We start from the raw sequence: 17702 nt of genomic DNA, 5'->3' as shown, positions 1-17702 counted from the left end.
GAATAACAGATACTCGGGGGTGAGTTACAGACTGGAATCTAATCGAGGTGTTCAGGGTGGTTTATATATCGAATAACAGATACCCGGGAGTGAGTTACAGACTGGAATCTAATCGAGGGGTTCGGGGTGGTTTAGAGAAAGAATAACAGATACCCGGGAGTGAGTTACAGACTGGAATCTAATCGAGAGGTTCGGGGTGGTTTATATATGGAATAACAGATACCCGGGAGTGAGTTACAGACTGGAATCTAATCGAGGGGTTCGGGGTGGTTTATATATAGAATAACAGATACCCGGGAGTGAGTTACAGACTGGAATCTAATCGAGAGGTTCGGGGTGGTTTATATACAGAATAACAGATACCCGGGAGTGAGTTACAGACTGGAATCTAATCGAGGGGTTCGGGGTGGTTTATATATAGAATAACAGATACTCGGGAGTGAGTTACAGACTGGAATCTAATCGAGGGGTTCGGGGTGGTTTATATATAGAATAACAGATACCCCGGAGTGAGTTACAGACTGGAATCTAATCGAGGGGTTCGGGGTGGTTTATATATGGAATAACAGATACCCGGGAGTGAGTTACAGACTGGAATCTAATCGAGGGGTTCGGGGTGGTTTATATATAGAATAACAGATACTCGGGAGTGAGTTACAGACTGGAATCTAATCGAGGGGTTCGGGGTGGTTTATATATAGAATAACAGATACCCCGGAGTGAGTTACAGACTGGAATCTAATCGAGGGGTTCGGGGTGGTTTATATATAGAATAACAGATACCCGGGAGTGGGTTACAGACTAGAATCTAATCGAGGGGTTCGGGGTGGTTTATATATAGAATAACAGATACCCGGTAGTGAGTTACAGACTGGAATCTAATCGAGGGGTTCGGGGTGGTTTATATATAGAATAACAGATACCCGGGAGTGAGTTACAGACTGGAATATAATCGAGGGGTTCGGGGTGGTTTATATATAGAATAACAGAATCCCAGGAGTGGGTTACAGACTGGAATCTAATCGAGGGGCTCGGGGTGGTTTATATATAGGATAACAGATACCCGGGAGTGAGTTACAGACTGGAATCTAATCGAGGTGTTCGGTGTGGTTTATATATAGAATAACAGATACCCGGGAGTGATTTACAGACTGGAATCTAATCGAGGGGTTCGGGGGGGTTTATATATAGAATAACAGATACCCGGGAGTGAGTTACAGACTGGAATCTAATCGAGGGGTTCGGGGTTGATTATATATAGAATAACAGATACCCGGGAGTGAGTTACAGACTGGAATCTAATCGAGGGGTTCGGGGTGGTTTATATATAGAATAACAGATACCCGGGAGGGAGTTACAGACTGGAATCTAATCGAGGTGTTCAGTGTGGTTTATATATCGAATAACAGATACCCGGGAGTGAGTTACAGACTGGAATCTAATTGAGGGGTTCGGGATGGTTTATATAGAGAATTACAGATACCCGGTAGTGAGTTACAGACTGGAATCTAATCGAGGGGTACAGGGTGGTTTATATATAGAATAACAGATACCCGGGAGTGAGTTACAGACTGGAATCTAATCGAGGGGTTCGGGATGGTTTATATAGAATAACAGATACCCGGGAGTGAGTTACAGACTGGAATCTAATCGAGGGGTTCGGGGTGGTTTATATATAGAATAACAGATACCCGGGAGTGAGTTACAGACTGGAATCTAATCGAGGGGTTCGGGGTGGTTTATATATAGAATAACAGATACCCGGGAATGAGTTACAGACTGGAATCTAATCGAGGGGTTCGGGGTGGTTTATATATAAAATAACAGATACCCGGGAGTGAGTTACAGACTGGAATCTAATCGAGGGGTTCGGTGTGGTTTATATATAGAATAACAGATACCCGGGAGTGAGGTACAGACTGGAATCTAATCGAGGGGTTCGGGATGGTTTATATATAGAATAACAGATACCCGGGAGTGAGTTACAGACTGGAATCTAATCGAGGGGTTCGGGGTGGTTTATATATAGAATAACAGATACCCGGGAGTGAGTTACAGACTGGAATCTAATCGAGGGGTTCGGGGTGGTTTATATATAGAATAACAGATACCCGGGAGTGAGTTACAGACTGGAATCTAATTGAGGGGTTCGGGATGGTTTATATAGAGAATTACAGATACCCGGTAGTGAGTTACAGACTGGAATCTAATCGAGGGGTACAGGGTGGTTTATATATAGAATAACAGATACCCGGGAGTGAGTTACAGACTGGAATCTAATCGAGGTGTTCGGGGTGGTTTATATATAGAATAACATACCCGGGAGTGAGTTACAGACTGGAATCTAATCGAGGGGTTCGGGGTGGTTTATATATAGAATAACAGATACCCGGGAGTGAGTTACAGACTGGAATCTAATCGAGGGGTTCGGGATGGTTTATATAGAATAACAGATACCCGGGAGTGAGTTACAGACTGGAATCTAATGGAGGGGTTCGGGGTGGTTTATATATAGAATAACAGATACCCGGGAGTGAGTTACAGACTGGAATCTAATCGAGGGGTTCGGGGTGGTTTATATATAGAATAACAGATTCCCGGGGGTTAGTTACAGACTGGAATCTAATCGAGGGGTTCGGGGTGGTTTATATATAGAATAACAGATACCCGGGAGTGAGTTACAGACTGGAATCTAATCGAGGGGTTCGGGATGGTTTATATAGAATAACAGATACCCGGAAGTGAGTTACAGACTGGAATCTAATCGAGGGATTCTGGGTGGTTTATATATAGAATAACAGACACTCGGGAGTGAGTTACAGACTGGAATCTAATCGAGGGTGTTGTGATGGTTTATATATAGAATAACAGATACCCGGGAGTGAGTTACAGACTGGAATCTAATCGAGGGGTTCGGGGTGGTTTATATATAGAATAACAGATTCCCGGGAGTGAGTTACAGACTGGAATCTAATCGAGGGGTTCGGGGGGGTTTATATGTAGAATAACAGGTACCCGGGAGTGAGTTACAGACTGGAATCTAATCGAGGGGTTTGGGGTGGTTTATATATAGAATAACAGATACTCGGGGGTGAGTTACAGACTGGAATCTAATCGAGGTGTTCAGGGTGGTTTATATATCGAATAACAGATACCCGGGAGTGAGTTACAGACTGGAATCTAATCGAGGGGTTCGGGGTGGTTTAGAGAAAGAATAACAGATACCCGGGAGTGAGTTACAGACTGGAATCTAATCGAGAGGTTCGGGGTGGTTTATATATGGAATAACAGATACCCGGGAGTGAGTTACAGACTGGAATCTAATCGAGGGGTTCGGGGTGGTTTATATATAGAATAACAGATACCCGGGAGTGAGTTACAGACTGGAATCTAATCGAGAGGTTCGGGGTGGTTTATATACAGAATAACAGATACCCGGGAGTGAGTTACAGACTGGAATCTAATCGAGGGGTTCGGGGTGGTTTATATATAGAATAACAGATACTCGGGAGTGAGTTACAGACTGGAATCTAATCGAGGGGTTCGGGGTGGTTTATATATAGAATAACAGATACCCCGGAGTGAGTTACAGACTGGAATCTAATCGAGGGGTTCGGGGTGGTTTATATATGGAATAACAGATACCCGGGAGTGAGTTACAGACTGGAATCTAATCGAGGGGTTCGGGGTGGTTTATATATAGAATAACAGATACTCGGGAGTGAGTTACAGACTGGAATCTAATCGAGGGGTTCGGGGTGGTTTATATATAGAATAACAGATACCCCGGAGTGAGTTACAGACTGGAATCTAATCGAGGGGTTCGGGGTGGTTTATATATAGAATAACAGATACCCGGGAGTGGGTTACAGACTAGAATCTAATCGAGGGGTTCGGGGTGGTTTATATATAGAATAACAGATACCCGGTAGTGAGTTACAGACTGGAATCTAATCGAGGGGTTCGGGGTGGTTTATATATAGAATAACAGATACCCGGGAGTGAGTTACAGACTGGAATATAATCGAGGGGTTCGGGGTGGTTTATATATAGAATAACAGAATCCCAGGAGTGGGTTACAGACTGGAATCTAATCGAGGGGCTCGGGGTGGTTTATATATAGGATAACAGATACCCGGGAGTGAGTTACAGACTGGAATCTAATCGAGGTGTTCGGTGTGGTTTATATATAGAATAACAGATACCCGGGAGTGATTTACAGACTGGAATCTAATCGAGGGGTTCGGGGGGGTTTATATATAGAATAACAGATACCCGGGAGTGAGTTACAGACTGGAATCTAATCGAGGGGTTCGGGGTTGATTATATATAGAATAACAGATACCCGGGAGTGAGTTACAGACTGGAATCTAATCGAGGGGTTCGGGGTGGTTTATATATAGAATAACAGATACCCGGGAGGGAGTTACAGACTGGAATCTAATCGAGGTGTTCAGTGTGGTTTATATATCGAATAACAGATACCCGGGAGTGAGTTACAGACTGGAATCTAATTGAGGGGTTCGGGATGGTTTATATAGAGAATTACAGATACCCGGTAGTGAGTTACAGACTGGAATCTAATCGAGGGGTACAGGGTGGTTTATATATAGAATAACAGATACCCGGGAGTGAGTTACAGACTGGAATCTAATCGAGGGGTTCGGGATGGTTTATATAGAATAACAGATACCCGGGAGTGAGTTACAGACTGGAATCTAATCGAGGGGTTCGGGGTGGTTTATATATAGAATAACAGATACCCGGGAGTGAGTTACAGACTGGAATCTAATCGAGGGGTTCGGGGTGGTTTATATATAGAATAACAGATTCCCGGGGGTTAGTTACAGACTGGAATCTAATCGAGGGGTTCGGGGTGGTTTATATATAGAATAACAGATACCCGGGAGTGAGTTACAGACTGGAATCTAATCGAGGGGTTCGGGATGGTTTATATAGAATAACAGATACCCGGGAGTGAGTTACAGACTGGAATCTAATCGAGGGATTCTGGGTGGTTTATATATAGAATAACAGACACTCGGGAGTGAGTTACAGACTGGAATCTAATCGAGGGTATTGGGATGGTTTATATATAGAATAACAGATACCCGGGAGTGAGTTACAGACTGGAATCTAATCGAGGGGTTCGGGGTGGTTTATATATAGAATAACAGATTCCCGGGAGTGAGTTACAGACTGGAATCTAATCGAGGGGTTCGGGGGGGTTTATATGTAGAATAACAGGTACCCGGGAGTGAGTTACAGACTGGAATCTAATCGAGGGGTTTGGGGTGGTTTATATATAGAATAACAGATACTCGGGAGTGAGTTACAGACTGGAATCTAATCGAGGTGTTCAGGGTGGTTTATATATCGAATAACAGATACCCGGGAGTGAGTTACAGACTGGAATCTAATCGAGGGGTTCGGGGTGGTTTAGAGAAAGAATAACAGATACCCGGGAGTGAGTTACAGACTGGAATCTAATCGAGAGGTTCGGGGTGGTTTATATATGGAATAACAGATACCCGGGAGTGAGTTACAGACTGGAATCTAATCGAGGGGTTCGGGGTGGTTTATATATAGAATAACAGATACCCGGGAGTGAGTTACAGACTGGAATCTAATCGAGAGGTTCGGGGTGGTTTATATATAGAATAACAGATACTCGGGAGTGAGTTACAGACTGGAATCTAATCGAGGGGTTCGGGGTGGTTTATATATAGAATAACAGATCCCCGGGAGTGAGTTACAGACTGGAATCTAATCGAGGGGTTCGGGGTGGTTTATATATAGAATAACAGATACCCGGTAGTGAGTTACAGACTGGAATCTAATCGAGGGGTTCGGGGTGGTTTATATATAGAATAACAGATACCCGGGAGTGAGTTACAGACTGGAATCTAATCGAGGGGTTCGGGGTGGTTTATATATAGAATAACAGAAATCCGGGAGTGAGTTACAGACTGGAATCTAATCGAGGGGTTCGGGGTGGTTTATATATAGAATAACAGAATCCCAGGAGTGGGTTACAGACTGGAATCTAATCGAGGGGCTCGGGGTGGTTTATATATAGAATAACAGATACCCGGGAGTGAGTTACAGACTGGAATCTAATCGAGGGGTTCGGGGGGGTTTATATATAGAATAACAGATAGCCGGGAGTGAGTTACAGACTGGAATCTAATCGAGGGGTTCGGGGTTGATTATATATAGAATAACAGATACCCGGGAGTGAGTTACAGACTGGAATCGAATCGAGGGGTTCGGTGTGGTTTATATATAGAATAACAGATACCCGGGAGTGAGTTACAGACTGGAATCTAATCGAGGGGTTCGGGGCGGTTTATATATAGAATAACAGATGCCGGGGAGTGAGTTACAGACTGGAATCTAATCGAGGGGTTCGGGGTGGTTTATATATAGAATAACAGATACCCGGGAGTGAGTTACAGACTGGAATCTAATCGAGGGGTTCAGGGTGGTTTATATATAGAATAACAGATACCCGGGAGTGAGTTACAGACTGGAATCTAATCGAGGGGTTCGGGGCGGTTTATATATAGAATAACAGATGCCGGGGAGTGAGTTACAGACTGGAATCTAATCGAGGGGTTCGGGGTGGTTTATATATAGAATAACAGATACCCGGGAGTGAGTTACAGACTGGAATCTAATCGAGGTGTTCGGGGTGGTTTATATATAGAATAACAGATACCCGGGAGTGAGTTACAGACTGGAATCTAATCAAGGGGTTCGGGGTGGTTTATATATAGAATAACAGATACCCGGGAGTGAGTTACAGACTGGAATCTAATCGAGGGGTTCGGGGTGGTTTATAAATAGAATAACAGATACCCGGGAGTGAGTTACAGACTGGAATCTAATCGAGGGGTTCGGGGTGGTTTATAAATAGAATAACAGATACCCGGGAGTGAGTTACAGACTGGAATCTAATCGAGGTGTTCGGGGTGGTTTATATATAGAATAACAGATACCCGGGAGTGAGTTACAGACTGGAATCTAATCAAGGGGTTCGGGGTGGTTTATATATAGAATAACAGATACCCGGGAGTGAGTTACAGACTGGAATCTAATCGAGGGGTTCGGGGTGGTTTATATATAGAATAACAGATACCCGGGAGTGAGTTACAGACTGGAATCTAATCGAGGGGTTCGGGGTGGTTTATAAATAGAATAACAGATACCCGGGAGTGAGTTACAGACTGGAATCTAATCGGGGGGTTCGGGGTGGTTTATATATAGAATAACAGATACCCGGGAGTGAGTTACAGACTGGAATCTAATCGAGGTGTTCAGTGTGGTTTATATATAGAATAACCGATACCCGGGAGTGAGTTACAGACTGGAATCTAATCGAGGGGTTTGGGGGGGTTTATATATAGAATAACAGATACCCGGGAGTGAGTTACAGACTGGAATCTAATCGAGGGGTTCAGGGTGGTTTATATATAGAATAACAGATACCCGGGAGTGAGTTACAGACTGGAATCTAATCGAGGGGTTCGGGGTGGTTTATATATAGAATAACAGGTACCCGGGAGTGAGTTACAGACTGGAATCTAATCGAGGGGTTCGGGGTGGTTTATATATAGAATAACAGATACCCGGGAGTGAATTACAGACTGGAATCTAATCGAGGGGTTCGGGATGGTTTATATATAGAATAACAGATACCCGGGAGTGAGTTACAGACTGGAATCTAATCGAGGGGTTCGGGGTGGTTTATATACAGAATAACAGATACCCGGGAGTGAGATACAGACTGGAATCTAATCGAGGGGTTCGGGGTGGTTTATATATAGAATAACAGATACCCGGGAGTGAGTTACAGACTGGAATCTAATCGAGGGGTTCGGGGTGGTTTATATATAGAATAACAGATACCCGGGTGTGAGTTACAGACTGGAATCGAATCGAGGTGTTCGGGGTGGTTGAGATATAGAATAACAGATACCCGGGAGTGAGTTACAGACTGGAATCTAATCGAGGGGTTCGGGATGGTTTATATATTGAATAACAGATACCCGGGAGTGAGTTACAGACTGGAATCTAATCGAGTGGTTCGGGGTGGTTTATATATAGAATAACAGATACCCGGGAGTGAGTTACAGACTGGAATCTAACCGAGGGGTTCAGGGTGGTTTATATATAGAATAACAGATACCCGGGAGTGAGTTACAGACTGGAATCTAATCGAGGGGTTCGGGGTGGTTTACATATAGAATAACAGACACCCGGGAGTGAGTTACAGACTGGAATCTAATCGAGGGGTTCGGGATGGTTTATATATTGAATAACAGATACCCGGGAGTGAGTTACAGACTGGAATCTAATCGAGTGGTTCGGGGTGGTTTATATATAGAATAACAGATACCCGGGAGTGAGTTACAGACTGGAATCTAACCGAGGGGTTCAGGGTGGTTTATATATAGAATAACAGATACCCGGGAGTGAGTTACAGACTGGAATCTAATCGAGGGGTTCGGGGTGGTTTACATATAGAATAACAGACACCCGGGAGTGAGTTACAGACTGGAATCTAATCGAGGGGTTCGGGGTGGTTTATATATAGAATAACAGATACCCGGGAGTGAGTTACAGACTGGAATCTAATCGAGGGGTTCGGGGTGGTTTACATATAGAATAACAGATACCCGGGAGTGAGTTACAGACTGGAATCTAACCGAGGGGTTCAGGGTGGTTTATATATAGAATAACAGATACCCGGGAGTGAGTTACAGACTGGAATCTAATCGAGGGCTTCGGGGTGGTTTATATATAGAATAACAGATACCCGGGAGTGAGTTACGGACTGGAATCTAATCGAGGGGTTCGGGGTGGTTTATATATAGAGTAACAGATACCCGGGAGTGAGTTACAGACTGGAATCTAATCGAGGGGTTCGGTGTGGTTTATATATAGAATAACAGATACCCGGGAGTGAGATACAGACTGGAATCTAATCGAGGGGTTCGGGGTGGTTTATATATAGAATAACAGATACCCGGGAGTGAGTTACAGACTGAAATCTAATCGAGGGGATCGGGATGGTTTATATATAGAATAACAGATACCCGGGAGTGAGTTACAGACTGGAATCTAACCGAGGGGTTCGGGGTGGTTTATATATAGAATAACAGACACCCGGGAGAGAGTTACAGACTGGAATCTAATCGAGGGGTTTGGGGTGGTTTATATATAGAATAACAGATACCCGGGAGTGAATTACAGACTGGAATCTAATCGAGGGGTTCGGGATGGTTTATATACAGAATAACAGATACCCGGGAGTGAGTTACAGACTGGAATCTAATCGAGGGGTAACGGGTGGTTTATATATAGAATAACAGACACCCCGGAGTGAGTTACAGACTGGAATCTAATCGAGGGGTTTGGGATGGTTTATATATAGAATAACAGATACCCGGGAGTGAGTTACAGACTGGAATCTAATCGAGAGATTTGGGGGTGTATATATATAGAATAACAGATACCCGGGAGTGAGTTACAGACTGGAATCTAATCGAGGGGTTCGGGGTGGTTTATATATAGAGTAACAGATACCCGGGAGTGAGTTACAGACTGGAATCTAATCGAGGGGTTCGGGGTGGTTTAAATACAGAATAACAGATACCCGGGAGTGAGTTACAGACTGGAATCTAATCGAGGGGTTCGGGGTGGTTTATATATAGAATAACAGATACTCGGGAGTGAGTTACAGACTGGAATCTAATCGAGGGGTTCGGGGTGGTTTATATATAGAATAACAGATGCCCGGGAGTGAGTTACAGACTGGAATCTAATCGAGGAGTTTGGGTGGTTTATATATAGAATAACAGATACCCGGGAGTGAGTTACAGACTGGAATCTAATCGAGGGGTTCGGGGTGGTTTATATATGGAATAACAGATACCCGGGAGTGAGTTACAGACTGGAATCTAATCGAGGGGTTCGGGGTGGTTTATATATAGAATACAGATACCCGGGAGTGAGTTACAGACTGGAATCTAATCGAGGGGTTCGGGGTGGTTTATATATAGAATACAGATACCCGGGATTGAGTTACAGACTGGAATCTAATCGAGGGATTCGGGGTGGTTTATATATAGAATAACAGATACCCGGGAGTGAGTTACAGACTGCAATCTAATCGAGGGGTTCGGGGTGGTTTATATATAGAATAACAGATACCCGGGAGTGAGTTACAGACTGGAATCTAATCGAGGGGTTCGGGGTGGTTTATATATAGAATAACAGATACCCAGGAGTGAGTTACAGACTGCAATCTAATCGAGGGGTTCGGGGTGGTTTATATATAGAATAACAGATACCTGGGAGTGAGTTACAGACTGGAATCTAATCGAGGGGTTCCGGTGGTTTCTATATAGAATAACAGATACCCGGGAGTGAGTTACAGACTGGGATCTAATCAAGAGAGCTACTCGCTAATTGAATGACTTACTGTCAAACTCGGTCTCGATAATGTCGCTCCCGGTCTGGTAAATCCTGCTGATCGGGACGTAACAATATCCGATCTCGATACAATCCTCGTTTCCGTCCACTGGTTCACTGACCACTGTGAACTTTAACCTGGGTGCAAAAAGCCATTTGTCAGCAGGTGGCTGGTAGATGTTGGAGGTGGTCAAGGGATCGGTGCGAGGCGACAGAGAATGTTCCAGCCTCACAACCCTCCCTATGTCTGGCCTCCTCCAGCCCTCACAACCCTCCCTATGTCTGGCCTCCTCCAGCCCCTACAACCCTCCCTATCTCTGTAACCTCCTCCAGTCCCTACATCCCTCCCTATCTCTGTAACCTCCTCCAGCCCCTACAACCCTCCCTATCTCTGTAACCTCCTCCAGCCCCCTACAACCCTCCCCATCTCTGTAACCTCCTCCAGCCCCTACAACCCTCCCTATCTCTGTAACCTCCTCCAGCCCCTACACCCCTCCCTATCTCTGTAACCCCCTCCAGCCCCCTACAACCCTCCCTATCTCTGTAACCTCCTCCAGCCCCCTACAACCCTCCCTATCTCTGTAACCTCCTCCAGCCCCCTACAACCCTCCCTATCTCTGTAACCTCCTCCAGCCCCCTACACCCCTCCCTATCTCTGTAACCTCCTCCAGCCCCCTACAACCTTCCCTATCTCTGTAACCTCCTCCAGCCCCCTACAACCCTCCCTATCTCTGTAACCTCCTCCAGCCCCCTACAACCCTCCCTATCTCTGTAACCTCCTCCAGCCCCTACAACCCTCCCTATCTCTGTAACCTCCTCCAGTCCCTACAACCCTCCCTATCTCTGTAACCTCCTCCAGCCCCTACAACCCTCCCTATCTCTGTAACCTCTTGCAGCCCCAACAACCCTCCCTATCTCTGTAACCTCCTCCAGTCCCTACAACCCTCCCTATCTCTGTAACCTCCTCCAGCCCCTACAACCCCCCCTATCTCTGTAACCTCCTCCAGCCCCCTACACCCCTCCCTATCTCTGTAACCTCCTCCAGCCCCTACAACCCTCCCATTCTCTGTCACCTCCTCCAGTTCCTATACCCCTCCCTATCTCTGTAACCTCCTCCAGCCCCTACAACCCTCCCTATCTCTGTCCTCCTCCAGCCCCCTACAACCCTCCCTATCCCTGTAACCTCCTCCAGCCCCCTACACCCCTCCCTATCTCTGTAACCTCCTCCAGCCCCCTACAACCCTCCCTATCTCTGTAACCTCCTCCAGCCCCTACAACCCTCCCTATCTGTAACCTCCTCCAGCCCCTACAACCCTCCCTATCTCTGTAACCTCCTCCAGTCCCTACAACCCTCCCTATCTCTGTAACCTCTTGCAGCCCCTACACCCCTCCCAATCTCTGTAACCTCCTCTAGTTCCAATACCCCTCCCTATCTCTGTAACCTCCTCCAGCCCCTACACCCCTCCCTACCTCTGTAACCTCCTCCAACCCCTACAACCCTCCCTATCTCTGTAACCTCCTCCAGTTCCTATACCCCTCCCTATCTCTGTAACCTCCTCCAGCCCCCTACGCCCCTCCCTATCTCAGTAACCTCCTCCAGCCCCTACACCCCTCCCTATCTCTGTAACCTCCTCCAGCCTCACAACCCTCCCTATCTCTGTAACCTCCTCCAGCCCCCACAACCCTCCCTATCTCAGTAACATTCTCCAGCCTCACAACCCTCCCTCTCTCGGTAACCTCCTCCATCCCCTACACCCCCTCCCTATCTCTGTAACCTCCTCCAGCCCCTACAACCCTCCCTATCTCGGTAACCTCCTCCAGTTACTATACCCCTCCCTATCTCTGTAACCTCCTCCAGTCCCCTACACCCCTCCCTATCTCTGTAACCTCCTCCAGCCCCTACAACCCTCCCTATCTCTGTAACCTCCTCCAGTTCCTATACCCCTCCCTATCTCTGTAACCTCCTTCAGCCCCTACAACCCTCCCTATCTCTGTAACCTCCTCCAGCCTCTACAACCCTCCCTATCTCTGTAACCTCCTCCAGTCCCTACACCCCTCCCTATCTCTATAACCTCCTCCAGCCCCTACAACCCTCCCTATCTCTGTAACCTCCTCCAGTTCCTATACCCCTCCCTATCTCTGTAACCTCCACCAGCCCCCTACAACCCTCCCTATCTCTGTAACCTCCTCCAGCCCCTACAACCCTCCCTATCTCAGTAACATCCTCCAGCCCCCCTACAACCCTCCCTATCTATGTAACCTCCTACAACCCTCCCTATCTCTGTAACCACCTCCAGCCCCTTCAACCCTCCCTATCTCTGTAGCCTCCTCCAGCCCCTACAACCCTCCCTATCTCTGTAACTCCCTCCAGTCCCCTACAACCCTCCCTATCCCTGTAACCTCCTCCAGCCCCCTACACCCCTCCCTATCTCTGTAACCTCCTCCAGCCCCCTACAACCCTCCCTATCTCTGTAACCTCCTCCAGCCCCTACAACCCTCCCTATCTCTGTAACCTCCTCCAGCCCCTACAACACTCCCTATCTCTGTAACCTCCTCCAGTCCCTACAACCCTCCCTATCTCTGTAACCTCTTGCAGCCCCTACACCCCTCCCAATCTCTGTAACCTCCTCTAGTTCCTATACCCCTCCCTATCTCTGTAACCTCCTCCAGCCCCTACGCCCCTCCCTATCTCTGTAACCTCCTCCAACCCCTACAACCCTCCCTATCTCTGTAACCTCCTCCAGTTCCTATACCCCTCCCTATCTCTGTAACCTCCTCCAGCCCCCTACGCCCCTCCCTATCTCAGTAACCTCCTCCAGCCCCTACACCCCTCCCTATCTCTGTAACCTCCTCCAGCCTCACAACCCTCCCTATCTCAGTAACCTCCTCCAGCCCCCACAACCCTCCCTATCTCAGTAACATTCTCCAGCCTCACAACCCTCCCTCTCTCGGTAACCTCCTCCATCCCCTACACCCCCTCCCTATCTCTGTAACCTCCTCCAGCCCCTACAACCCTCCCTATCTCGGTAACCTCCTCCAGTTACTATACCCCTCCCTATCTCTGTAACCTCCTCCAACCCTCCCTATCTCTGTAACCTCCTCCAGCCCCTACACCCCTCCCTATCTCTGTAACCTCCTCCAGCCCCTACAACCCTCCCTATCTCTGTAACCTCCTCCAGTTCCTATACCCCTCCCTATCTCTGTAACCTCCTTCAGCCCCTACAACCCTCCCTATCTCTGTAACCTCCTCCAGCCTCTACAACCCTCCCTATCTCTGTAACCTCCTCCAGTCCCTACACCCCTCCCTATCTCTGTAACCTCCTCCAGCCCCTACAACCCTCCCTATCTCTGTAACCTCCTCCAGTTCCTATACCCCTCCCTATCTCTGTAACCTCCACCAGCCCCCTACAACCCTCCCTATCTCTGTAACCTCCAGCCCCTACAACCCTCCCTATCTCAGTAACATCCTCCAGCCCCCCTACAACCCTCCCTATCTATGTAACCTCCTACAACCCTCCCTATCTCTGTAACCACCTCCAGTCCCTTCAACCCTCCCTATCTCTGTAATCTCCTCCAGCCCCTACAACCCTCCCTATCTCTGTAACCGCCTCCAACCCCCTCACAACCCTCCCTATCTCTGTAACCTCTTCCAGCCCCTACAACCCTCCCTATCTCAGTAACATCCTCCAGCCCCTACAACCCTCCCTATCTCTGTAACCCCCTCCAGTCCCCTACAACCCTCCCTATCTCTGTAACCGCCTCCAACCCCCACACAACCCTCCCTATCTCTGTAACCGCCTCCAACCCCCTCACAACCCTCCCTATCTCTGTAACCACCTCCAGCCCCTTCAACCCTCCCTATCTCTGTAACCTCCTCCAGCCCCTACAGCCCTCCCTATCTCTGTAACCTCCTCCAGCCCCTACAACCCTCCCTATCTCTGTAACCTCCTCCAGCACCGACACCACTCCCTATCTCTGTAACCTCCTCCAGCCCCTACACCCCTCCCTATCTCTGTAACCTCCTCTAGCCCCTACACCCCTCCCTATCTCTATCCTCCTCCAGCCCCTACAACCCTCCCTATCTCTGTAACCTCCTCCAGTCCCTACAACCCTCCATATCTCTGTAACCTCCTCCAGCCCCCTACACCCCTCCCTATCTCTGTAACCTCCTCCAGCCCCAACACCCCTCCCTATCTCTGTAACCTCCTCCAGCCCCTACACCACTCCCTATCTCTGTAACCTCCTCCAGCCCCAACACCCCTCCCTATCTCTGTAACCTCCTCCATCCCCTACACCCCTCCCTACCTATCTCTGTATCCTCCTCCAGCCCCTACAACCCTCCCTATCTCTGTAACCTCCTCCAGTTCCTATACCCCTCCCTGTCTCTGTAACCTCCTCCAGCCCCCGACACCCCTCCCTATCTCTGTAACCTCCTCCAGCCCCTACACCCCTCCCTATCTCTGTAACCTCCTCCAGCCCCTACACCCCTCCCTATCTCTGTAACCTCCTCCAGCCCCTACACCCCTCCCTATCTCTGTAACCTCCTCCAGCCCCTACACCCCTCCCTATCTCTGTAACCTCCTCCAGCCCCTACACCCCTCCCTATCTCTGTAAACTCCTCCAGCCCCTACAACCCTCCCTATCTCTGTAACCTCCTCCAGTCCCCCTACACCCCTCCCTATCTCTGTAACCTCCTCCAGCCCCCTACACCCCTCCCTATCTCTGTAACCTCCTCCAGTCCCCCTACACCCCTCCCTATCTCTGTAACCTCCTCCAGCCCCCTACAGCCCTCCCTATCTCTGTAACCACCTCCAGCCCCTACACCCCTCCCTATCCCTGTAACCTCCTCCAGCCCCCTACACCCCTCCCTATCTCTGTAACCTCCTCCAGCCCCTACACCCCTCCCTATCTCTGTAACCTCCTCCAGTCCCCCTACACCCCTCCCTATCTCTGTAACCTCCTCCAGCCCCCTACACCCCTCCCTATCTGTGTAACCTCCTCCAGTCCCCCTACACCCCTCCCTATCTCTGTAACCTCCTCCAGTCCCCTACAGCCCTCCCTATCTCTGTAACCTCCTCCAGCCCCTACAACCCTCCCTATCTCTGTAACCTCCTCCAGCCCCTACACCCCTCCCTATCTGTAACCTCCTCCAGTCCCGACAACCCTCCCTATCTCGGTAACCGCCTCCAGCCCCTACAACCCTCCCTATCTCAGTAACCTCCTCCAGCCCCGACACCCCTCCCTATCTCTGTAACCTCCTCCAGCCCCCTCACAACCCTCCCTATCTCTGTAACCTCCTCCAGTCCCTACAACCCTCCCTATCTCTGTAACCTCCTCCAGGCCCTACACCCCTCCCTATCTCTGTAACCTCCTCCAGTCCCCTACACCCCTCCCTATCTCTGTAACCTCCTCCAGCCCCTGCACCCCTCCCTATCTCTGTAACCTCCTCCAGCCCCTACACCTCTCCCTATCTCTGTAACCTCCTCCAGGCCCTACACCCCTCCCTATCTCTGTAACCTCCTCCAGTCCCCTACACCCCTCCCTATCTCTGTAACCTCCTCCAGCCCCTGCACCCCTCCCTATCTCTGTAACCTCCTCCAGCCCCTACACCTCTCCCTATCTCTGTAACCTCCTCCAGGCCCTACACCCCTCCCTATCTCTGTAACCTCCTCCAGTCCCCTACACCCCTCCCTATCTCTGTAACCTCCTCCAGCCCCTACACCCCTCCCTATCTCTGTAACCTCCTCCAGCCCCTACACCCCTCCCTATCTCTGTAACCTCCTCCAGCCCCTACAACCCTCCCTATCTCTGCAACCTCCTCCAGCCCCCTACAACCCTCCCTATCTCTGTAACCTCCTCCAGTCCCTACAACCCTCCCTATCTCTGTAACCTCCTCCAGCCCCTGCACCCCTCCCTATCTCTGTAACCTCCTCCAGCCCCAACACCCCTCCCTATCTCTGTAACCTCCTCCATCCCCTACACCCCTCCCTATCTCTGTAACCTCCTCCAGCCCCTGCACCCCTCCCTATCTCTGTAACCTCCTCCAGCCCCTACACCTCTCCCTATCTCTGTAACCTCCTCCAGGCCCTACACCCCTCCCTATCTCTGTAACCTCCTCCAGTCCCCTACACCCCTCCCTATCTCTGTAACCTCCTCCAGACCCTGCACCCCTCCCTATCTCTGTAACCTCCTCCAGCCCCTACACCTCTCCCTATCTCTGTAACCTCCTCCAGGCCCTACGCCCCTCCCTATCTCTGTAACCTCCTCCAGTCCCCTACACCCCTCCCTATCTCTGTAACCTCCTCCAGCCCCTACACCCCTCCCTATCTCTGTAACCTCCTCCAGCCCCTACACCCCTCCCTATCTCTGTAACCTCCTCCAGCCCCTACAACCCTCCCTATCTCTGCAACCTCCTCCAGCCCCCTACAACCCTCCCTATCTCTGTAACCTCCTCCAGTCCCTACAACCCTCCCTATCTCTGTAACCTCCTCCAGCCCCTGCACCCCTCCCTATCTCTGTAAACTCCTCCAGCCCCTACAACCCTCCCTATCTCTGTAACCTCCTCCAGCCCCTACACCCCTCCCTATCTCTGTAACCTCCTCCAGCCCCTACAACCCTCCCTATCTCTGCAACCTCCTCCAGCCCCCTACAACCCTCCCTATCTCTGTAACCTCCTCCAGTCCCTACAACCCTCCCTATCTCTGTAACCTCTTCCAGCCCCTGCACCCCTCCCTATCTCTGTAACCTCCTCCAGGCCCTACACCTCTCCCTATCTCTGTAACCTCCTCCATCCCCTACAGCCCTCCCTATCTCTGTAACCTCCTCCAGCCCCTGCACCCCTCCCTATCTCTGTAACCTCCTCCAGGCCCTACACCCCTCCCTATCTCTGTAACCTCCTCCAGCCCCGACACCCCTCCCTATCTCTGTAACCTCCTCCATCCCCTACAACCCTCCCTATCTCTGTAACCTCCTCCAGCCCCTACAACCCTCCCTATCTCTGTAACCTCCTCCAGCCCCTACAACCCTCCCTATCTCTGTATCCTCCTCCAATTGCAGCCTCCGTCCTCCGTCTCAAGGTAAAGGTAGTTGGTTACCTGCCCCCATTGGGTTCTGATTGGTTGATGAGTGAGTAGAGGAACTCCCGCTGGAGCCAATCACCATCTGCGTCCAAGTGGATCACTGGGGAGTAATCAACACCGATTTCAACATGGGAACTGGGACAG

At 49.3% G+C, this 17702-nt stretch overlaps 1 protein-coding gene across 1 annotated transcript in view; it reads right to left on the bottom strand.

Moving 5' to 3' along the window:
• LOC140422581 (protein fantom-like) overlaps positions 1-17702 on the bottom strand; it is a 362003-nt gene that overhangs the window by 11259 nt on the left and 333042 nt on the right. The window contains exons 17-18 of the mRNA XM_072507588.1: positions 17574-17658; positions 10490-10617 (exon numbers count right to left, since the gene is read on the bottom strand). Of these exons, the coding sequence (XP_072363689.1) occupies positions 10490-10617; positions 17574-17658 (213 nt within the window). The remainder of the gene's footprint in view (positions 1-10489; positions 10618-17573; positions 17659-17702) is intronic.

This window comes from Scyliorhinus torazame, chromosome 5, assembly GCF_047496885.1.
Source record: "Scyliorhinus torazame isolate Kashiwa2021f chromosome 5, sScyTor2.1, whole genome shotgun sequence".
Taxonomy (NCBI): domain Eukaryota; kingdom Metazoa; phylum Chordata; class Chondrichthyes; order Carcharhiniformes; family Scyliorhinidae; genus Scyliorhinus; species Scyliorhinus torazame.
The sequence above is the reverse complement of the archived record's forward strand: the minus strand, read 5'-3'. Positions and strand labels throughout refer to the sequence as shown.